The sequence below is a fragment of the Haliotis rubra genome, unplaced genomic scaffold, assembly GCF_003918875.1.
Source record: "Haliotis rubra isolate DU_JTF1 unplaced genomic scaffold, ASM391887v1 Scf62, whole genome shotgun sequence".
Lineage (NCBI taxonomy): Eukaryota > Metazoa > Mollusca > Gastropoda > Lepetellida > Haliotidae > Haliotis > Haliotis rubra.
Genome location: NW_025767324.1, coordinates 697,536 through 722,130, shown reverse-complemented (window position 1 = coordinate 722,130; position 24,595 = coordinate 697,536). Strand labels below are relative to the sequence as shown.

The 24,595-nt window shown below is 38.7% G+C and overlaps 1 protein-coding gene across 1 annotated transcript; it reads left to right on the top strand.

Moving 5' to 3' along the window:
* On the top strand, nucleotides 1-24,470 carry LOC124256205. The gene is made up of 7 exons (XM_046690182.1): nucleotides 1-66; nucleotides 403-594; nucleotides 1,845-2,015; nucleotides 12,055-12,255; nucleotides 20,589-20,711; nucleotides 22,587-22,765; nucleotides 24,213-24,470. The coding sequence occupies exons 2-6, from the start codon at nucleotides 426-428 to the stop codon at nucleotides 22,760-22,762; spliced, it is 840 nt and encodes a 279-aa protein (XP_046546138.1). The 5' UTR covers nucleotides 1-66; nucleotides 403-425; the 3' UTR covers nucleotides 22,763-22,765; nucleotides 24,213-24,470.
* Nucleotides 24,471-24,595: the final 125 nt, after the last annotated feature.

Below are 24,595 nucleotides of genomic sequence, written 5' to 3'. Positions count from 1 at the left end.
GGATCGTCCTGAAACTTTGTGTTACAGCCTTGGTACTAGTGACCGGTGCAAGAGCACAGGTTGACAGTAAGTAGTCCTTATATCTCCTTCAGTCCCGGCTTACTTCCCAATCAGGTCAACTGGAAAATTTTGAATTGGTAGTCTTGAGATTTTGTATTATTAAGAGGTGTTCATGTTTTATACCACAATTGATAATTTTAAATACTTTAGCGTGACATTCAAACTCGATCAGAATTAAATATCCTTGGTGTATGTTTGCAGTCCTGACGTTTAAGGTTGACTGTATTCGATGTTGGAGACAGAATTCACATTCTGAATACATGCCAAGTAATGCACTAAAATATAATACTGAAAATACTTTCATATATTTATCTTTTATTACAAGCAGACATTTAATTTTAGTTTGCGATGATGTATCTGTGCTGATGGCTACCCCAACGCCCCAGATACTCACCTCTGTGAGCATAGAGACGAATGAATATACTCGTGTATTGTGTACAGTCCAAATCACGGTACCAGTCGGCTCGTCTTTGAAACTGAACTTTACGTCAGTTATCAATCCCAACCCGGATCCCATTGAAATATACCGAATAGGTGAGTTTATACTAAAAAGGTATAATCAGACCAGCACAACTGGTTGGTATAGTTGCACGGATGTTAGTCTGGCCCCGATTTCTCGAAACAAACTTAAGTCTGAGTTTTTACTCAAATTTGAGAAAACGCAGGAAAATGCTTTTCCCAGAATAAACTGAAATCAATATTGAACTCAAACTTAGCAGACAATTTGAGTTTGGTGGATAGATTACTTAAGTTGTTTGGGCTTTGTTTAGTTAAAAAAATGCAGTTGAGTTAAAAATTCATCTGTTTCAAATTGTCAAACTCAGTTTGAAATTTGAGTAAAAACTTAAGTTTGTTTCGAGAAATCGGGGCCAGGACAGCGTACGGTCAATGGCTTGGTTCCCTGGCTATGTCATCCTAAAAGGCGTTAAAAGATGACACTGTTGTGTATCTGCATTAAGCTCGACACAACATGGATAAATTGGGAATAGTCGGCTTCGAACGGTGTATCTATGTTTCTCTCATTTATCTCACTAGACTCACATTTGATCCAGCTAAAGTCCGGACTAGCACAGCAGACGCGTGCATAAACGTCATTATATGAATGAAGTTATCTTGAATGTGACGTAAAAATCCATTACATTTCAACCTTTATTGGTCAGTATTGTGTAAAGATGGAAGAAGGTCATATGTGAATCCAGGGGCAAGAATATATCCCAATCAATAAATAGATAGTTGTCGACTAAAATGGACCTGAATGTTTTCTTTTTAGTTAGGCTGCGTGAACCCAGCCACGTGTTAAGAACGCATTATGTATGCCCCACTCAATCATTTTTGTCAAGTAAAATTGTGTTAATATTCTTGTCAACTTCATTATCAACAATGTCTTTTATGATGGTACTCCCGTGAAGGTTCGGGTTAGAATGAGCCTTCAGTAACCCATGCTTGTCGTAAGAGGCGACGAACGGGATCGGGTGGTCAGGCTCGCTGGCTTGGTTGACACATGTCATCGGTTCCCAATTGCGCAGATCGATGCTCATACTGTTGATCACTGGATTGTCTGGTCCAGACTCTATTATTTACAGACCGCCGCCATATAGCTGGAATATTGCTGAGTGCGGCGTAAAACTAACCTCAATCCGTCACTTCTATGATGACACACACCGATGCGAGTGAATAATGAACTGATTAAACATTAAGTTATATTAATATGCAAATGTTATCATGTGTCGACAAAGCTGAAACAGTCATTTGTAGGATAGTAAGTTTTGTTCGTTCTTGTTTAGATCCGTCCGTCAGTCGCAGACGTTATGTCGGAGTCTCCATGAATATTCGGTTCGGCTATGGCCCACCCATCTACGTCTTTTCTGGATCTGTCTACGTCGGTATAGAATATGACGTCTTACCAAGTACAACATTTATCATGGAATATCAAGAAGTGGCCTTCGAGGAGAACAGTAAGTTGGTGCCACTTTGGATAGTATTTGAGAACCTTTGGATCTCAGTTGTATATAGGGGTCGACTGTGCGCATATGAATCGAGTCGTGTAAAAGGACACAGAAACATTGCATTTTCGTTTTGATTTTCGCGTTAGTGAGTCAATTTAAGTCACGTCGGCAGTATTTTTTAACCATATTGTGACTTGGTCAAATTATACAATTCTACAATAACTTTAAACATTATATTTCAAGCTAAAAGTTGTCAACAAAGGACAGTAAAATAACTAGACGATCACAGACAGAGATTTAAAACTAGTATGACAATCTAAAACGTTTTACGGGGCGGCGGGGTAGCTTCGTGGTTAAAGCGTTCGCTCGTCACGCCGAAGACCCGGGTTCGATTCCCCACATGGGTACAATGTGTGAAGCCCATATCTGGTGTCCCCCGCCGTGATAATGCTGGAATATTGCTAAAAGCGACGTAAAACTAAACTCACTCACTCACTAAAACGTTTTAATATAGAAGACAAAACAATATAATACCAGGCTATAAAAGTCCAACAACTGAAGGTGGATCACCATACCAAGGACGATTTTGCTGTCAAATACTGATTGTAGTTAGACAAACAGGATAAAGAGCTAAGTCTAAAGTGTCTACCACATCTACCTTTACCACCGTTAGATTTACCTTTACGATGCTTACTTTGCGAGCCCACACTGTGTTTTAAACTGTCAATGAAGTATACGACTGTCAGACAATGAAAGAAACATATTCTTCATTACAGATAAAATAAATGCATCGTCAGACTGGTTAAACAACGTGATCGATAGATAATCTACATTTCACATAAAGATCTTGATTGATTGAGTGAGTGAGTTTATATTTATTGTCACATCGGCAATATTTCAGCTATTATCGTGACGAGAACAACTAATTATTGTATTGCAGAGCAATACAGTTAGAAAGTAAAAGCCTGTTGACGAAGAACAGTAAAATTACCAGTGTACAACAGATATTAAAGTAAAACTAGCATGTTGTCATAAAACGGTATTTTCAAAGAGAACAATACAATATAAAAACAGGCTATAGATTGCCAACAACTGAAGGAAGAACACAGATTTTGATGGAGAATCTCACTTTGACGTTTACGAGTTAGAATTAATTATTATTTATATATATATAATATATTAATGCGGGTTAGGGGTGAGTGAGTGAGTGAGGTAAGATTAAACGTCACATCGGCAATGTTTCAGCCATATAGCAATAAGAAGAATTTGAATAATAGTAAAAGTCTGTCTACAACGGGCAGTAATGAGTGAGTGAGTTAATATTTATCGTCACATCGGCAAAATTCCAATGAACGAGAACAATGTATGATTATAAACTCTGTCAAAAAAGAAACGCAACCCCTGTATTTTAGAGATTTTGATCTGAAGTTTTAGGACGACACGGCATTTTTATTATTTAAGACAGAAGTCTGAAATTTGGCAGAATAATAACCCAGATGGGCATGTTGAAAATTGTCATTTCAAAAGTCATCTCACAGACACCAGTTTGTCACCAGGGGGGCGTCTGTCTCAGTATCTCGTATGAGCACCACGCGCTGCAATCACTGCACGGCATCTCCTTGGACAAGAACGGATAAGACGCCGGATTCTTTCCTGGGGGAATGGCTCTCCACTCCTCCTGCAGTGCAACGGCGAGCTGTTGCAGCGTCTGTGGCGGCGGCTGACGTTGACGTACGCGTCGATCCAGAGTATCCCACAGGTGTTCAATAGGGTTGAGGTCTGGTGATTTAGAGGGTCATGGCAAGACATTGACGTTGGAATTCTGCAGAAAGTTCATTGTTGCACGTGCAGTATGAGGCCGGGCGTTGTCCCGTTGAAAAATCTGTGTCTGTTGGTCAATAATCGGGAGAAGGTGAAGCTCTAACACGTGGTTGATGTAACGTTGGGCTGTCAGGTTCCTGGAACGATCACCAAGTCAGATTTCTGGTTGTATGAGATGGTTCCCCAAACCATGACGCTTTCTCCGCCAAATCTGTCCACCTGTCGGACGCAGATGGGCGCTAAACGTTTATGACGTCTCCTATACAGACGCTGTCTTCCGTCGTGACGTTGCAAAAGAAAACGTGATTCATCAGAAAACCAGATTCGCCTCCAGTTTTGTAAAGTCCGTATCCTTACGTTGTTGCACCACCTGAGTCGTCGGCGTCGATGTAGGGGCGTAGTACAGGTCCAACAACTGGTCTACAGGCACGTAAACCCGCTTCTTTCAGACGGTTCCTAATCGTTTGAGCTGACACTCTCCTCAAACCTGGTATTTGTGTGGCAGTCACGGTTGGTAGGGCATGCCGATTACGCAGGTGATGGACCCGGATGTACCGATCTTGAAGGGGGGTCGTGATTCTTGGCCTTCCACTTCTCGGGCGATCGTTGGTCAAATTGAAGTTGTTGTAGCGGCTCCAAAGTCGGGATATCGTTGTTTTGTGAACATTTAGGTGCCGTGCAACAGTTCCAAAACTTTCTCCGGCTTGAACACGACCAATGGCGATATTTCGGTCGGCAGCACTCAATCGTGGCATTTTAACACAGCTTTTCGGCGACAAATGAATGAATATAATACGGAAGCACATGGGCTTTTATACACCCCTACATTAACTGCCATTTTCATGATTTGCATGTGGTTTTTTTGTGCGAAGTCACCATGAGGGTCATTTCATGCGTTGTGACGGAATAAGCAATAAAATACACTTATGCGTACAAATGCAGTTGTTTGGATGGTAATCTTCATTAATTACGTGTATCATTTCAATACATTCGAATAAAATTTAGTTTGGAAGCAATAACTTCATTCAAACGAATTTTTCATATCTGAGGACAGGGGTTGCGTTTCTTTTTTGACAGAGTTTATTATAGATCAATAAAATTAGAAATTAAAAGCCTGTTGATGAAGAAAAGTAAAAATACTAGTGTATCACAGATATCCATTTAAAACTAGTAATTCAATTTAAAATATTATAACTATAAATGACAAGACAATATATACAGGCTATAGATTGCAAACAACTGAAGGTAGATCACCATACTAGGGACCATTGGGACTTACAGTACATTTGCTTCCGGCATGGGCCCTAGCTGGATTTACATCATCCTTTCAGCTGTTAGCAATTTAGACACATCTAGCCATACATTAAAATACACATATTCTACGATTAATAAAGTGAGAGTTTTAATTTCCTTTGAATGTTTTGGGACTTACGTACCCTCTCAGGAGGACAATAATTTTACAGTTCTTTAACCCCCTTTGAGGATACAGCCACTAAGAATCTGAGTTACTAATTTAAACTTCCAATCGTATAATATTTATCTATTTACAAATTATTCAACAAATCTATTTCTTTTATAACTAAATGAGAACTTATATTATTAAAAGATCCTTCACAGTTCGTGATTTGAAATAGTTATCCCTTGTGATGGAATATTCAATACAGTCAAGCAAGAGGATACAAAAGGGATACAAAATGGAGGATCCTCACCTTTTAACAGGTATCCATGAGTATATCTAGTATGGCCAATACGATATCGTCGCATGATGACCTCTTCAAATCTGGACTGACAACCCAAGTAGGTGTAAGCAATATAGGGTTTTATTGCATGTAATTTATTGATACCTACGTGGTTGTCTCACTTCTTCTGCATCAAATCACGGATGTAAGTTCTAATGCTAGCTATGTAATCAGAGTATGGAATAAGAAGTGGTGTCACAGATTTGGTGATCGACCACTGGGTTACCAGATTCCCACAAGGCTGGGTAACCTACAGAAGACGATGTCGTATTGGCCAGTTGCAAGGCCATTATATAACTAAATAATTTCAACTAAAAGAGGATTTTACAAGATTTGTTATAGCCTGAAGGCATGAGAGGGAACCTGAAAGCATTATATATTGTTGATACTTTGGGTGCTTTTTAATATAGTTAAGGCACGTTAATATAGCGTTTGCTTCTCGTGTAAAATTAGAGCTGTTATACGGTTTTCATGAAGATATTATTCTGGATCCAGTGACACAAGCAACTGTGCCACCATCTTTGGGTACATCTGTAGTGAGTGAGTTAAAATTTAACGTCACCTTGGCAATACGTAAAAATCACCCAAATCAACTGGGCCCTGCGTATTCCCTTGGTGTCAAATGTGAAACAAACAGTGAACGATTCATGAGATATCTCACTGACAAGCCTTACATGTCCCGCGCCTCCATCTATCAAGACATATCCCTCTCTTACACTGCCGTTAACTGCTCTGAACTTGACTCTGACAACTGGCATAATACTCTCTTGGTCAAGAACCGAAGCACCACTTGCCCTCTGCAGATTGATGTGAATCAGCATGTGATGTGTTCTCATACAGTCATGTTGTACACAAGGTTTCTTCAGCCTACAGTCTCTGGTAATATGACCCTTGGTTAAGCAGGAGAAGCAGAACCTGTAATAAGATCTAACCTCTAACTCACTGTCGAGTCAAAGAATGTAGGACACTCTTGTATTGTGTGGTTCATGTGACAATTGTAGCAATGAAGATCTCTTCTCTTTGCAGCATGCACTCTTTTCTCTGATCTCTGGGCTTTTCTCTGTCAATGTCCCCAAAATCTGGATCAAATTTTGCTCTGACTTTCCGCCTTACAAACTCGCAGACGCTTGTAAGATCTGGAGCTTGACCTCTTTCTCTCATGTCAGCAACCGTGGATTTCCAACTTGAAATTAGGGGATCTGGTAGGCGTCTAATTATTTGACTGTTCAGCAAGTCCATGGAAAAGGTTCTCAGTGAATGGCGATCAGTTATTCTGATGTTTCCCTTCGTAAGCTTGCTGATGTGCGCCCTAGCGATGACACTCCTGTGACCGTAGAGATCCTTGATAGTCTTCAGCGCCGTGGCATACATCGTGCCTGATTGATCCAAGTCCTCTAACAGCCAACTCTGTATCACCTGTTAATGGCATCTTAAGCTGAACCATCCTCAAATCGTCTGAAAGATTTGCCTTGTTATGAATGTGAATGCGGAAACCTTCGATGAATTCAACTTAGCTCAGTGGGTTTCAACAAAGGTCATCAGCTTCATTGACGGAATATTTCTGCAGGCCTCTAAATGGTACCATGCATCAGGAATTGACATGTCGCCGCTTGGAGCTGGCAAGACTGTCTCTTGTAACTCTATCAGATGATCTATCCAGCTATCGATGGTCTCAATGGACTCTGTACATGAAGGCAGGTCTTGGTTCTCATTTTCCTGTATAATATCTTTTTCAATTGTAGAATGTTTGGCAGGCTTTTTCATGTCTGCTTTCTCTCTAACACTTGCTGATTTTCTTGTGACTTTGACAGACATTTCAGCAATATAATCTTCAATCTTGATTTCAATCAACTGAATGCCTCTTACCAGGTCAGCTTCCCAGGTATCAGGTTTGCTGTGATCAGAAGGCTTTGTTTCAAGTTGATAGAGTTCACTTATTACTGATACTGCTTTATTGAAGTCCTCTCAGAGATCCTGCATGTCTTTCTCTGCTAATCTCTAAACTAAAGTTTCCTTCGTCATCTGATCTGTGAGCCTGTTGATTGCCCTCGTTATCTTACCATGCAAAACCTTCCTGCGTCTTTTCAGATTCTGTCTCTGCGATTCCCTGTTTTGTTCATCATCGTCATCACCTTGTGGAACTTCATGAGATGCATCGTGGAAATGTATCTCTGCCTCTACCTCAATTTCTTCCTGGTCTGACATGGCTTATCTCTTCTGTGTTCATAACCCAATTACCCAATTACTCTCTATCTATTCTGAAATTCACTCTTCTGGGACTACTCAGAACTCGTTCACTCTTCAGAAATTTGGTTTGAATTGGATAAGAACAACTAGGCTGGGTGTGGCTGGGAGTTCTTCTAACATCTTTAATGTTGGAGTTCAGTGATATACAGACATAATAACAATAAACAAAGAAACAGGAAACAGATTGACATAAGTCTGTTATAGATCAATATACAATCGCAAAATAGTCTTGCCTTGAAATGTTTATCTCTTCAAGGGAAGAAACTCTTACGGGCCCTAATGCTTACACAAGTGAGTGAAGCGCTAGTAATATATCCCACATACAAAGACATGACCGTTTCTAAAAACCCTTAACTCTGCAAAGAACGGCCAAATTGCAAAATAAAATACGTTATTACACAAAATAATCCCTGAATGAAGAAAAAACATTTGCTTGAAAAACTAGCGCGGCTTGAAACTTATAGACTAGTTTACATTACTAAGAGGGATGAAAATTGTCTCGAAAAACATTCTCTGTGCAAAATACAAATATAGACCTGACACATACTCTAGAAGAGAGAAATATACCTAAATTAAACTTACTTTATGAAAAGAAATCCTAAAATACGTAATTACATCACGTAAAACAATAGCGCTACCCTGAACAATAATATATTCGCCCAAGCATTGATTAATAAACAACATGCAGTGTCAATCTTTTTCGTTTGAGAAAAAGCATACAGCACTATATGGAAACATGGTACTTCAAGAGATTTACATGATTTGGTTGTGATGGTTGTTGGATTACGAGGCCGTTTATATCAAACTTTTTAATGACAGACAATTTCAAGTTCGCGTGGGTCCCACCCTGTCTGATCATTACAATCAGGATCAGGGCGTCCATCAAGGAAGTTTTTTGTTATCATATTGCTTGGCATCAAGATCAACAGTTTATCAAAGGTTTTTAATGATTTAATCAATAGATCTCTTTTTGTTGATGGTTGTAACATTTCCTGCCGCGTTATGCATACTATAGAACGGCAAATGCAGTTGTGTTTAAACAAAAATAAACAAATGTGTCTTGAAAATGGCTTTAAATTATCTAATTCGAGAACTTATCATATACATTTTTGCCGTAAAGACAAACCGCATAAAAACCCTGAACTATTTCTAAATGGCAGCCCTATCAAAGTTGTAAAGAAGGCCAAGTTCTTGGCCAAGTCAATTTAACGCTTTTGCCGCATATTAATTACCTTAAAGTCAACTTCCTGAAGGCATTCGATTTGTTAGAAGTTGTTTCCAATTCAAAGAGGGGAGGGGATCACACAACCCTCCTTCACTCAATCTCAAACTACTTGATTCTGTCCACCACCAAGGTCTAAGATTTTGTCTTGGATTTTTCAGAACCTCTCCTGTTGACAGTCCCTATGTCGAAGCCGATAGTCATCTTTAATACACCACCGTGTCAAATTATGTATACAACATATCACAAAGCTATATTCTAATGAGTCCAACCCTGCTTACGATTGTGTTTATAATCCTCGTTATGATGATTTGTACAAAGGAAAAATCGTCTCTTATTCCCTCACTAGAAATAAGAATAATCTGATGCTGTCATTCAGCTAGAAAATATATATATATATATATATATATATATATATATATATATATATATATATATATACCCGCCTTCATTCTTCTCCTCACCACTTCTTATTCCATACTCTGGCTGCAAAGGTACCATTAGATCCTATATCCGTGATCTGATGCAAAAGAAGTGGGACACTCAAGTAGGTATCAATAAATTACATCAAATAAAGCCAACTATCGATTACACTAACTTGGGCTGTCAGTCCAGATTTGAAGAGGTCATTATGCGCATTGGCCATACTATATATACTCATGAATATTTGTTAAAAGGCGAAGATCCTACATTTTGCATCATTGTGATGAAAGAAGCACAGTCAAACATATCCAGATTGACTGTATTGATTTTTCCATCACAAATGATTAATATTTCAGTGTCAAAACAATTAAGGATCTTTTTTATAATGTAAATTATCTTTTAATAATTGGGGTTTTTTAAAAGAAACAGAATTATTATGTACATTGTGAACAATGTTATTTTATTATAAATGGTGGCATATATTAGCAACTGCGATTGTTATTAGCTGTATCCTCAACGGGGGTTAAAATCTTTGTCCCCCCTTTGGCGATGTCTCATACGCTATACAAGATATACTAATGAGTACTTATTTAAAGGTGATGAATCCGGGGTAGAATAGGTCTTCAGCAACCCATGCTTGCCACAAAAGGCGACTATGCTTGTCGTAAGAGGCGACTAACGGGATCGGGTGGTCAGGCTCGCTGACTTGGTTGACACATGGCATCGGTTCCCAATTGCGTATATCGATGCTCATTCTGTTGATCACTGGATTGTCTGGTCCAGACTCGATTATTTACAGACCGCTGCCATATAGCTGGAATATTGCTGAGTGCGGCGTAAAACTAAACTCACTCACTCACTAAAGGTGATGATCCTCAATCTTGTGATTCAAACACGAGGGATTACTATTTCAAAGTTTCACCCTTGGAGGATCCTTTTAGCATAAATTCTCGTTTAATGATATGCTATTTCGTTTAATCAATTTTGAACAATATGTTTTGTGTTTAATAAATGATTTAATGTTTGATCGAATATATTGATAACTGAGATTGTTTGTGGCTGTACCCCCAAAGGGGGTTGAAATAATGTAAAATGATTGTCCCCCTGAGACGGTACGTAAGGCCACGCCGTTAAAAGTCTATTTATTCGTAATATGTTTTCAATCGTAGAACATGTGTTCATTTAACTCATGGCTAAAATCGTCAAAGTCGCTAACATCTGAAGGGATGGTGTAAATCCAACTGGAGTCTGTGTACTGTAAGTCGCCACTAACTCTAGTATGGTTATCTACCTTCAGTTGCTGGTGATCTATAACCCGGTTTTATCTTGTATTGTCTTGCATTATAATATTCATTTTATGTTACATGCTTGTTTTATATCTCTATCTGTGAAACACAAGTAGTGTTATTGTTAATCATCAACATGTTTCTGATTTCTAATTTTATTGATCTTTGATATAATAATAAATTGTTCTCATCACGACATGGCTGAAATATTGCAGATGCGACGAGAAATATCAACTCACTCACTCAGCTAAAATATTACCATCTTCTCGATTACCAAATAACAGCTCCATTTTCACAGCCGAAGCAAACGCCATATTAACAGCCCTAAAATGTATTAAAAACACCGTAACAATATAATATGCTTGTCGTAAGAGGCGACTTACGGGATCGGGTGGTCACGCTCGCTGGCTTGGTTGACACATGTCATCGGTTCCCAATTGCGCAGATCGATGCTCATGCTGTTGATCACTGGATTGTCTGGTCCAGACTCTATTATTTACAGACCGCTGCCTTATAGCTGGAATGTTGCTGAGTGCGGCGTAAAAGTCAAACTAACTAACTCACTCCTGAGATTATTATTTGGAATATACCAGAGAAACTTTCAGCCTTTCCCCCTAATGAGCACACACGTTTACAGCACCGTCAGAATCCACACACAACTCTTAATGAACTCTCTGTAATGAGAGGAGCAAGATGAGTCAAGATGACATTGGTGGACTCATCAGAAGCATGCCTAGAAGAATTCGTGTATGTCTGGACTGAATACTTGATTGTGGATCCTGGATATATTTGCTACAATATCTACAATATCTTGCTTCCTGCATAGACTCCAGTTGGATTTACACCATCCCTATCTATATCGCCTATCAATATTATAATATTCCTGGGAGTGAATTAGTCAATAGAATCTATTTTAGTTGATGATGGAGACACATTTCTCAGGCGCTGATGTTTCGAATTAAGAAGAACCTAGGTCTTAAAAATAACCACTTTTACGTTCTAAATTTATTGATTTTAATATTGATACCAATCAAATTGTTGTCGTCACGATATGGCTGAAATATTGCCGATGTGACGCTAAATATTAAGTCACTCACTCACTATTTAATAAAGTTTCTTAACAGGAATCAGGTAAGTGTTTATGTAACTTATAATGAACATTATCAGAATCTGTAGCAGTATCATGACCTTGCCCTAGGGCAGTATGTGCAGACGTTTTGAATACCATTCACTATGTCAAGGTAATAAAAACAGATTCAGTTGAAAACGTATTACTTGTTGCATCACTATGTGTATCATATCTGTTGTAGTCTGTACTTTGATGCCTCTGCTACAAGCTGACACCACTGTCCGGGAAATTGTGACGCCTAACTTCGGTAACGGTCCCTATTTTGACAATGAAGAGTGCCAAGTGACGATCCAGAGCAACGTCCCTGGCGCCAGTGAAGTAAAGGTGGAAGTGACGTTCCACGTGATGGAATGTGATTATGACACCATAACAATATGTGATGGTAGGTATATGTTTATCGTACTTTACTATGTATTAAGCTTCAAAGTCAGACGAGAATTGTCTTATATAATTCCCTCCAAAATGCATTCCTTGAGTTTGACAAGGGTTTTAGTGTCTATAATAATGAAACGGGAGGGGGTAGATGAGTATGGTTTTAGCCGAATTAAGCAATATCACGACGTTCAGGGACCTTATTAACAGCTAAACTGTTCCTATGAAAAGTAAGATGGAGTGTATCTCCAGAGATTGAAGTAAGATGTTGAGTAAACTCAAAATTGGAAGTAAAATGGTAGGTACATAAATAGATGGAAGTAAGATGGAGAGAAAACATTCAACGGAATAAAAGTAAAACATAGAATTAGTACAATAGTCAATACTCAGAGACGAAAGTATGACGGAAAGTATACCCAATATAGGGGATTCCATAAGTGGGGAATCATTGAGCAATTACATATAAGGTATTTTAAGGAGAGAGAGAGAGAGAGAGAGAGAGAGAGAGAGAGAGAGAGAGAGAGAGAGAGAGCAAGAGAGAGAGAGAGAGAGAGAGAGAGAGAGAGAGAGAGAGAGAGAGAGAGAGAGAGGGTGAGAGAGCGAGAGAGAGAGGGAGAGATCTTTATTTCCTCCAGTTGTTATTCCGAAGATATACATTGTCATTCATTTCATGGACAATAAAGAAAACAATATACATATGTACATGTAAAGTGGGTTATAAATGAAACATATCAATCATAACAAAGCAACAGAGGTTGTCTGATGGAATCCACATACGTTGCAAATGTGATTATAATGTCAGTCCTGGTTTGAATATCTATACATTCAATCGGATAAGTATCACCTCCAAACAGGAACGACAATGCTGTCGTGTTTGTCCAGCTTTTCAAATTTGACACAGGTTTCAACATTTAAATATTTGATGTACCGATAACACCTATAATTTTATACGCCTCTGGGGATTCCATAAATGGGATGTCATTGAGCAATTTCATATAAGGTTTTGTAAATAGAAACGTGTGGTTAGCGCTTGTCAGCAGCAGCCGTGTTGTGTTATGCCCTCACAAAACTGCAGCTTTTCTACAGAAGGAAACTTTGTAGAGTACTGAAAAGTGGCATGCTTTACAATGAAGTATTAGTAATTCATATTCTGGAGTTCGGCGAGAACGATTCAGAGTTTGCACGCTGCAGGCCGAAATTCGTTGGGCAGGTAGATGTAGACAAAATCAACTATTTTGCCATCTTCTACGAATTGGTGAAAGCACAGCAAATAGATTTCGAGAAACTGTCGAAGGATCTGGTATCGCTCGTAGAAGGTGTATCCCGATCGCTCCAGGATTTGTTTCTCTCTGTTGGAAAGCAAGACATGGGGAAACTCTAGCAGGGTCTCAAAAACTTCTGCCATGTCAGAAGTTGTCTTTGTTTGTGCCTCAGTGTTTATACTACCTCGGATTCGTGTATATCTGGCTTGCGATATGTGGTACTTCCTCTTCGCTTCTCAAAGGGACAAACGACCAAATCGGGTCTTGGCGTAGGCTTCACGCGATAGCTTGGTTCCTGGCATTATTTTTTTCTATGTCCATACACCCGCATATCTCTAATTGGAGTGCACTTGCGTCAGGACACTTTTTGTCTTCTGGACTAAACTGTGTGAAACTCTAATTTTCTTTAGTGGCTGTGGGAGCCGAATTGGTTATTTGGAGTCTTCTGGGTATGGTGTACCCATGCGGCACAGAACCATCATTCCCTATACTACTGAGGCTGCAGAGGTGGCAAACATAGACGCCTTAGTAAGAACACTTTTTTTTACAACAGGTTTCTATTCGAAACAGTCAACTTTATCGCAATCTATCGATCAACTCAATCAAATTTCTTAAAATGGCTCTTTGGAATGCTCAGTCTGCATGAAATAAAACAATTGAAATTGCTGATACAACCACTACTTCATAAGAGTAGAAGTAAATATGGAACGTCCTCCAAATCAGACCAAGACAATACCCTGTCGAAATATCAAAGGCATGGACATGGACAAATTCAAAACCAATTTACATAACGCAGTTGTCATTGATTCCTCTAATGTCAACATTCTGAGTGAACATTTCATAGCTGGCCTTAAATCGGTCTAGACAAACATGCACCTAGCATAGAAAAAAAAGTCAATTTAAGACCAAGAAGTCACTGGTACAACGAAGAAGTCAGAAAATCCATGAACCATTCTCAGAATCAGAGGTTGAAATAATCATCAAATCGGCAAAAAGACTACATGCTCTCTTGACCAACCTGCCTCTCAAACTTGTTCTGGAAAACATGGATGTCTTGCTATCCATCATCACCCAGATTGTCAATGTCAGTTTACAGTGTGGCATATTTCCAGAGGTTTCAACGAAGCAGTTCCCAGACCATCACTTAAGAAGGATAATCTTGATCCTAACGTACTGAAAAAATTCTGAACTGTCTCCAACCTAAACTTCGTTTCCAAGTTGATTGTAAAAACAGCGAACATCAGACTTAACTCAGAATCGACTATCACACCTAACTCAGAATCGACTATTTGACAAGTTCCAATCCGCCTACCAGCCCAGACACAGCACAGAGACAGTTCTCCTGAGGGTGCTCAATGATCTCAGATGCTCGGTAGACAGTGGCAATGTCGCATCACTTGTATTGCTTGACTTGAATGCAGCATTAGACACGATTGATCACAGCATCATCATCCGACTTCTTGAACACCAAATGGGCATCACCGGTTTGGCGTTGGGATGATTTTCATCATATCTGACAGGACGCATTCATAAAGTCTTGATAAAGCAGTCTTCATCCACATTACATGTGGAGTTCCGCAGGGATCTGTTTTTGGGGCCCATTCTCTTCCTCCTTTACATGACACCCTTGACCGACATATCTGACAAGGATGACACTCCTCCTCATTCGTTTGCCAGCTGGTACATTCTTTTGCTCTGAATCAGATTCAACATTCTCTGGAGAAGACAGCTATCTGCACAAAGTCCATCAAATCCTGGATGTCATCTATGATGCTCAAAATGAACGATGATAAGACAGAAGCTTTGTCGCCAATAAACATCGTTTGAACAAAATCACGACTGAGAAAATCAAAATAGCTGGATTAGCCCGCTCCATCCGTGAAAGGTCTTGGAGTTTTCACAGACCAGGACTTATTACTTGATGCTCAGATAAACCATCTCTCAAGAATCTGCTTCTTCCACCTGAGAGCTCTCAGTAACTTTCGTCAGAATTTAACAACAGATGCAGCCCATAATCTCCTCAGATCTCTCGTTCTATCTAGACTGGATTATTCAAACAGCATTCTGTTTGGAATCGGCTCTGCACACCTGACAAAACTAAAAGAAATCCAAAATGTAGCAGCCTGTATCGTATCCCTAACACCTAAAAGATCTCACATAACCCCTGTCCTAAAGTCTCCTCACTGGTTGCCCATCCAAGCCAAAATCGAATTCAAGACCCTGACCATTGTGTTCCAATGTCTACATGACCTAGCGCCTCAGTACCTCTCTGAACTCATCTCATAGTACACACCACCACGACAGTTCAGGTCACACCAGCAGTTCCTCCTAACAACACCCCCTGTCCATCTCAAGAACTATATGGTCACAGAACATTCAGCTTTGCTGCTCCTCAAAACAGCAACCTCCCTTGACTCATTCAAATCTTCATTGAAGACCCATCTGTTCAGGAAATACAACGAGTGACTTGTGCAACTGCTGCAGTTTTTAGCTGTACATACGAGGCGCCATGAGCATACACTAGTGTGTGGATATGGCGCCATACAAATGGACATTATTATTATTAAAATGTTTTAGATGTCAGTTATAAGAGAACAAATGTTGCTGTTTCAGCAGAATGTGGGAGAAATTATGTTTATGTTGACTCTTTATTGAGAGTAATTAGATATTGGTTTAAACTTTTGAATTTACCTAATGAAAGGTACCCTAAGCAATGTTATATCATGCTGTGTGATATTGACAGAGCTGGTAAGAGTGCGTGTGTGTGTGTGTGTGTGTGTGTGTGCGTGCGTGCGTGCGTGCGCGCGCGCGCGCGTGTGTGTGTGTGAGTTTAGTTTTACGCCGCATTCAGCAATATTCCAGCTAGTCTGGACCAGTCATTCCAGTGATCAACACCGTGGGCATCGATCTGCGCAACTGGGAACCGATGACATGTGTCAACCAAGTCAGCGAGCCAGACCACCTGATCCCGTTAGTCGCCTCTTACGATAAGCATGGGTTACTGAAGGTTCATTCTAACCCGGACCTTCACGGGTCTGGACATAAGAAGGAGTGTATAAAAGAGGTGAAAGTAAAATGGAGGATATTACCATAATGGAAGCGATACCTCTCCATGGGATGGTGTGAGGCCACGTCTATGTCGTGTCAGGTTATCTTTGTAATCAGCGTCGGGGCTTCTAATTTTCCACCCGAAAATAGAGAAATCTATCGTTATCGCAATGTGCAATTTCCTTTGGAATTGTGCTCACATACTCATGGAAACGAATAAGGGAACACCTGAAAGTAAAATTGTTCCTTTATTCTTTTCCAGAATTTCACCCACAGTGTAATACAAAGCTTGTAAAGAAACCTGGAAAAGAATAAAGGAGCTTTTGTACTTTCAGGTGTTCCCTTATTCGTTTCCATGAGTATATGTTCAGGTCGAGGTGAATCGTATCTAATTTGGAGAGTATGGTTTTATGCCGCCTTTTCAACAGTGTAACGGTGGGGGACACCAGAAATGGGACTCATTGTAACCATGTGAGGAATTGGACCTGGGCCTTAGGTTTGACGATCCAACACTTTAACCACTAGGCTACCCACAGTCCTCATTTTTAAGATGAGCCATCTCTTACACAACGTCATATAAAATTATCTTTACAATATATTACCAAAGTATATTATAACGAATCTAACCCTGCATTTAACTGTGTCTTCAATCCCCTCTATGAGGATTTATACACAAAGAAATCTTCCCTTGTTCCACCTCTTGGGCTCAGAATTAAACCAACCTATCATTAACCACATTTAGAAAAATCAGAAACTAATGAATTGCAGTATAAACAAGAATTTAGTCAATTAAGAAATAAATATAATAAATATAAATCCTTATTTACAGATGAGTCCAAGGATGGTGGCGCAGCAGGTTGTGCCACTGTCATTGGATCCAGAACAATATCTTCTCGACTGCCTGATAACAGCTTTCACAGCAGAAGCTAACGCCATATTAAAAGCCTTAAAATATATTAAATAACACCCTAAATTTAAACAACATAATCTTTTCAGACTCCCTTTCGTGTCTTCAGGCTATAAAAATATCTCTTGCCAACATCTACTTTTAATTGAAATTATTGAATTGTATAATGATCTTGCTACTGGCCAATACGACATCGCCCTCTGTTGGTTACCCAACCACGTTGGCATTTCTGGTATTACAATGCGACGATGTCGTATTGGCCATACTAGATATACTCATGAATACCTATTAAAAGGTGAGGCTCCTCCGTTTTGTATCCCTTGTGATGAGAGAATCACGATCAAGCATGTCCTGCTTGGCTGTATTGATTCTTAATGTAAAAACTGTTAAGGATCTTTTTACTACTTTTAATTTTCATTTAATTATGGGTTTTTAAAAGAAATAAATTATTGCCTAAATTTTGATATGTTTTGTAAATAGATATACATTTTATAATTAGTAGTTTAAATCATAAACTGGGATTGTTCAGGGCTGTATCCTCAAATTATTGTCCTCCTGCGAGGGTACGTAAGACCCAAAACGTTCAAGGTGAATTTAAACTTACTACATCGTTTAATCGCAGTGTATGTGTCGTTTACATTTAATCGCTACATTGTCTAAACTTTACAATAGCTAATGGTGTAAATAGTGATGGTGTAAATCCAGCTAGGGTCCATGCAGGAAGCAAATGTACTGTAAGTCCCCATGGTTCCTAGTATGGTGATCTACCTTCAGTTGTTGGCAATCTATAGCCTGTTTTTATATTGTACTGTCATCTATAGTTAAACTGTTTTAGATTTAATTACTAGTTTTAAATTCTGTGATAATCTAGTTATTTTACTGTCATTCGTTAACAGGTTTTTACAATTTACCATTTATTACTATGTATAACAATTAATTGTTCTCGTCACAATATGGCTGAAATATTGCCGATGTGACGATAAAGTTTAACTCACTCACTCATGAATACCTGTTAAAAGCTGAGGATCCTCCGTTTTGTATCCCTTGTGGTGAGAGAATCACGGTCAAGCATGTCCTGCTTGACTGTATTGATTTTTCCATCACAAGGGATAAATATTTCACTGCCAAAACAGTGAAGGACCTTTTTAATGTTAATTATCATTTAATTATTGATTTTTTAAAGGAAATAGAATTATTGGATAAAGTTTGATAAAAGGTTTGTAAATAGACATATATTTTATTATTGGTATTTTAAAATAGCAACTTAGATTGTTAGTGGCTGTATCCTCGAAGGGGATTAAAGTACTGTTAAATTATTGTCCTCCTGAAAGGGTACGTAAGTCCCCAAACCATCAAGGGACATTTAAACTTACCAGATTATTAAACGTAATATTTTTGTGCTTTTAAATTATGTCTGCATTTTCCCACAATCGCCAGCGGCTGAAGGGATGGTATAACTCTAGCTAAGGTCCAAGCAGGTAGCAACGGCACTATAAGTCCCCATGGTCCTTAGTATGGTGATCTACCTTCAGTTGTTCGCGATCTACAGCCTGTTTTTATAGTTAAACTGTTTTAGATTTCATTACTGTTTTTTTTATCTATATCTGTGACTTGGCGAACCTCGACTTGGCGAAAACGGCTACAAATCTTATGGCGAAAACGGCACCAACTAAAATCGTATAGGGAAAACTAGATAATCCGATTGCAGATAGTAAATACATCTACTATTATGTCGGAAATATCAAAATTTAAGAACAAGGATGTATTTTTATATTCAAGGATACGATGTGAAAACTACTTTATACGGTAACGGCGCATTGAATAACTCAACTATTTTAGTGATATTCTGAACTCATTACAACAGTTCATTTCTAAAAGTAACCGCTTACAGTAATTATCAGTACGTATATATTCAATGTAAGGCAAGTTTTATATATTTGATTTTCTGCGGCTGCTCATTTCGTTGCTAGGCATATCCAACACTATACCGAACATATTTATTATTCAATCATTTATCTGTTATTTTGTCACAGTATTTTTCTTTTGTTGTCAAATCATTTTGAAAAGAAAAAATCCAAAGATAATATTTATTTCATGTACATATATATTAAAATATCTAGTTTTACAATATAACATCGAGTTTTGAAATTGTATATTTATTGCTTATGAAAAAGACAAAAAATTCAAATGCCACATCTGTGACATCAGCCACTGGAGTTGTGACACATTAACATTGAGTAAAACTGGGTGGTTGAAAGTAAATATGAAAATATATTTTCCCTAATTTTGTTACTGTAAAGTGTAGAAAAATATTGTGATAAGTTAGTTACCATAATGTTTTTGGTTTGATTTTGACTTAAGTTTGTCGGATACAAACATCTGACATAAATATGCACGGATTTTGGGAATGACTCATATGTTGATATAATCTTGCTAATGTTATAATGAAATGAAATAAAACATGAGTCAACGTCATACTTTGTTTTATATATGGTGCCGTTTTAGCCCAGAAATCAGTAGCCGTTTTCGCCAATATGGTGACGTTTTCGCCACACAAATTTGGTGCCGTTCTGCTGTGGTGCCGTTTTAGTTATAACCCTGATAATCTACTTGTTTTACTGTCCTTTGTTGACAGGTGTTTATAATTTACTTTTAATTATTCTAAAACTATAAATTGATTTAGTCAAATAAATTTTAACTCACTCACTCACTTGAAAGGACTGCCTCCGTGGTGTAGTGGTTAGAGCGTCCGCCCGGAGAGGGTATGGGTACAACAAGGACGGGTCAGTTCGGAGTCAGTATAATGTTTCTGAGTGGGGTATTCATGCTTCACTGCGGCATGGTATCTCAGTGGGCTAGCACTATAAAACCAGCTTCAGTCTGGGCTAGTACAAGCAGCCGCACATACACATACACACGCATGCACGTCGTCATATGAGCGAAATATTCTCAAGCACGACGTTAAACCCAATTTCACCTCACCTCACTTACTTGAAAGCGTCTGAGTCATTACAGTTGGAATGAGAGCACATAATGTAATGTTTTTATGCAAACTCCGTTGTTCAAATTATTGTGAAAAGAAGCGACAACCCGAACACTAAACATGATGCATATTTTCTTCTTCAGGTGTCTTTTGTCATAATTTGTGTCGGTCCAATCCAGGCATCTTCCGTGGTACCAATGTTTTGGTCCGTCTTTCATCAGATTTTGTCTATGCCAAATTGGGTATGAGATTAGAATACATCACAGGTAATTATCTTTTCCATCACATCCGTCACAAAGACAGATATAATTCAAACATATGATTGAAATTTATCAATTATATTTTCCAAAGTTTTAAATCCATCAAGATCTAAAGATCAACTAAACGTATAGAAATAATTAAATCCATTCACCAGATTATCCAATGGTTGAATATCATAATAAAGAGTTACAATCTGTATAAATTAGGAGAAACCTAGGAGAAGACTGTATCATCATCCCCGTGAAGGGGCGCATTAAATCAGATTTTGTTCATGTTGATTTGTTTAATGTTAACCACGAAAATGAATGTCCTTTGTAGCCTCTAAAGCGCCTTATGTCTTACAGTAAATATCATCAATGTGAAATTAATTCACACAAAAGCCCCCATCTCTGGAAAAATGAGTTGTACTACCACTTTTCAAACTCAGACGTGCGAACGTTCATTCACGTAATTTCTGCAGTTTATTATAACTTATTCCCATTGCAGACACTATGAACCAATAAAATAACATGGATCAAGGGTCGTAACTATGTAAACAAATAGTTTCGGGCACCATTTTTCTAATTCAGTCGTGATAAGAGTCAATAAAGGTAGCCAACAAACAAAAGTAGTTTTTGAAAAGACCTGTCCCCATTTCTGACACAATGTACTAAGTAAAAGTATGTGGTTCAAGGGCGGTAAGTGTGAAAAAACCCAACTTGTCCAAATATCTCGAAGTTTGAACGAATTGACAAACACTAGATTCCGTTAGGTCTATGACACACACGCATGGGTGGCTGAAGACCATTTCTAACCTGTATCTTCACGGGCTATGTGATAACTGTCGTTTACAGTGTATCTAAGCATACTCGTACAATCGCATCTCAATATATATACCTCTTGCAGGCGCATGCTTGATCTTCAAAGGAACTTGAAGGATTAGGCACTGGAAATAGACCATATGGTTCACTGCGTAACACAACATCAATCACTGGTTTGGCTAACAAAGTCTGGGATATATTCGAATAGCCGTCATGTACGTCTAATATTGAAGGAAAACCAAGTTCTATGAATAGACAACTTCTTTATTGCAATGAGTGCGACGTTTCGGTGTAGGTGCTCACACCATTATTAAGCAAGTGATGGCGTTAAACAATAACAAAACATAACATATGTTATATTTGGGATTACACTTTCTTAGTAAAGTACAGATTCTAGTACTTTTGGGGTTGATTCGCATGCGGGATTCGAACCCACACCCTCAGAGTCAACCCAAAAAGGTACTAGAATCTACTTTACTAAGAAAATGTAATCTCAAGTATAACATGTTACTTTTGACCACATTCAAAATGGCATTGTGTAAAAAGTCTTTACTGTTGAAAGTTCGTTGAGCTTCCGATGTGAATTCCTAATTAAGTGTAGCGATACCCTTTCTTGAAGTGAGTTTAGTTTTACGCCGCCTTTAGCAATATTTCAGCAATATCACGGTTTCTCGTATTGTACCCATGTTGAGAATCAAACCCGGGTCTTCGGCGTGACGAGCAAACGCTTTAACCATTAGGCTATCCATCCCGCCCCCTCTTCCTTGTAAGTAAAAAAGAAAAGTTTCAGAAAAGCATGTATATCCGTTTAGTAAGACAGAGGGGGGCAGTCCTAATGACATATTTATCCAGAAATCAAAACAAATGATTTTTTGAAGTGTATAAAGTTTCGGGCTATACCACAGCGGCCTATAAATAATATACAACGATTATGTTTGTATGCCTTTGTAAGTAGGTCTTTATAGTAGTTACTTCCCGAAATATGAGCTCGACACGTGACGTTCCTGGTTAGAATTGGTCTTCAGCAACTCATGCTTGTCGTATGAAGCGACTTACCAAAATAATTGATGGCCGTTTCAGACTTATCGGACTGGACATCGTGGGTGAGCACGGGGTGTCATGCAAACCGGAACTGTGACTTGTTTGTCAACGACACAAGGAGAAGGAATTGTCTCATCGACATCTGTATGGATGAGCCCGTCCAGGAACGAACCCGGGTCTGCTCAACGTTCTGTGCTGATTGCCTTCTCCCTTAATAGGTAAAGCTTATGAATACAATGTTATTCACGAAGTTTGTTTGAAGCAGGAACACATTCGGCAACATGCATGTTAGGAAATACAAAACGGTTGTTTTTTACACAGACATTTGTTTTGAAAAACATGAGGACAAATCTCCTCTACACAAACACGTTAACACTTGGCATGAAAAGTGGGAACCGCGTCAAACTCCTTTTGATCAATACATACCAGAAAGCTCAGTGAATGGGTTGTCAAGGCCTCGAAAGTTGTAACCCTGATGAACAACTCCATAACAGTCGCAGAGGCATCTATGATTGCGCCTTAAAGGTTGAAATGACACCAGAGGTGAACGCTGCTCAACGGAAAGGAAAACCGTCAGAGAGTGTTATGGAGACTCTATTTCCACTCTGAATCTATCGCACAGATGAAGGATGCATGTAACAAATGCTATTTTAAGAAGAAAATATTTTCAAAAAGTTCTATTTCCCCTTCAACTAAGGTTTGGTCAATGGCTTGTAATTCTCCAGAGATGCCATGTCTTTGTCCTCACGTAAAAGTGAGTGAGTGAGTTGACATGTATAGTCACATCGGTAATACTTCAGCCATGTCGTGACTTAAAAGGTTATAATTTGACAATGAATGGAATTAGATTACAAAAATCTGTCGCCGAAGGACAGTAGATTATCACAGATAGAAAAGTTGAACCAGTAATGAAATCTAAAACAATTTGGAGGACAACACAATATATACGCAGCCTATATATTGCCAACAACTGAAGGTAGGAACCATGGGGACTTACAGTGCCTTTGCTACCTGCATGGACCCTCATGTAAAATCATTGGTGCATTACGTCAAATCCTAGGAATTTAGAATTGACTTTAATATAAGACAAAATGTTATGGATGTCAACTTCTCCTTTATTGTATACACAACATTTCTTGGCTATTTCTTGCCCCTTCGTCAGGTGAATGCTAAATAACAGATATACAGGATATATATACTAGTAATGTACATGACTGACTGACTGACTGACTGACTGAGTTTGGTTTTACGCCGCTTTTAGCAATATTCCAGCAACATCACGGCGGGGGACACCAGAAATGGGCTTCACTCATTGTACCCATGTGGGGATTCGAACCCGGGTCTTCGGCGTGACGAGCCAACGCTTTAACCACTAGACTACCCCACCGCCCCCAGTAATGTACATGAAGCCAGAGTGATTTTAAGCATGTATATACAATAAATAGGGGATTATAAGAGGATTAGAAGATGAAAGAGACTAAAATATACAAAAGCAGATATGGTGTTGTTACAGTGGATTAAGTGAGTAAATGATAGAAGCCAATGAGCCTAATAGGTGTACAAAAGGTTGGCTGATAGACTTAATTATCTGACTTCATTATGTTTTGCATTGGTAGATATGTCTGTTTTATGGAATAAAGGCACCCTTTGTGTTATGTCTTACAGGTCCTGTCTGACAGATTACGAAGAACAATATTGCGAAGAGGGATCCAAAATATGGTTGCGCAGTCAATACTGACTCGGGAGATTTCGTTAAGAGAGGGAACCACAATTCTGAAAATGCTTTGGTGTTTATACTGACACTTGTTAGTTAATTTGTGAGGAAAAACCGCAAGGTATCAGGTTATATATCCTTTGAAGCTATAACTATCTTGGAGGGCCAACGACTATTTTCATGCTCTTTTCTTTTAACTTATGTTTCTGAATTACAGGGAAATAAATCAAATGTTGAAATATCTAATTGTCTCTTTGGATATACACAACGATAGAAACATGCTTATGAATAGATCAAAAGCCAGCATGATACACAAACCAATGGCTACCGATAA

Bases quoted from the DNA above. Each gene is read 5' to 3' on its own strand.
- LOC124256205 (XM_046690182.1), top strand. From the start codon at position 426: ATGGCTACCCCAACGCCCCAGATACTCACCTCTGTGAGCATAGAGACG. The intron at 595-1,844 runs GTGAGTTTATAC...GTTCTTGTTTAG, and splicing joins CATTGAAATATACCGAATAG to ATCCGTCCGTCAGTCGCAGA. The intron at 2,016-12,054 runs GTAAGTTGGTGC...TATCTGTTGTAG, and splicing joins AGTGGCCTTCGAGGAGAACA to TCTGTACTTTGATGCCTCTG.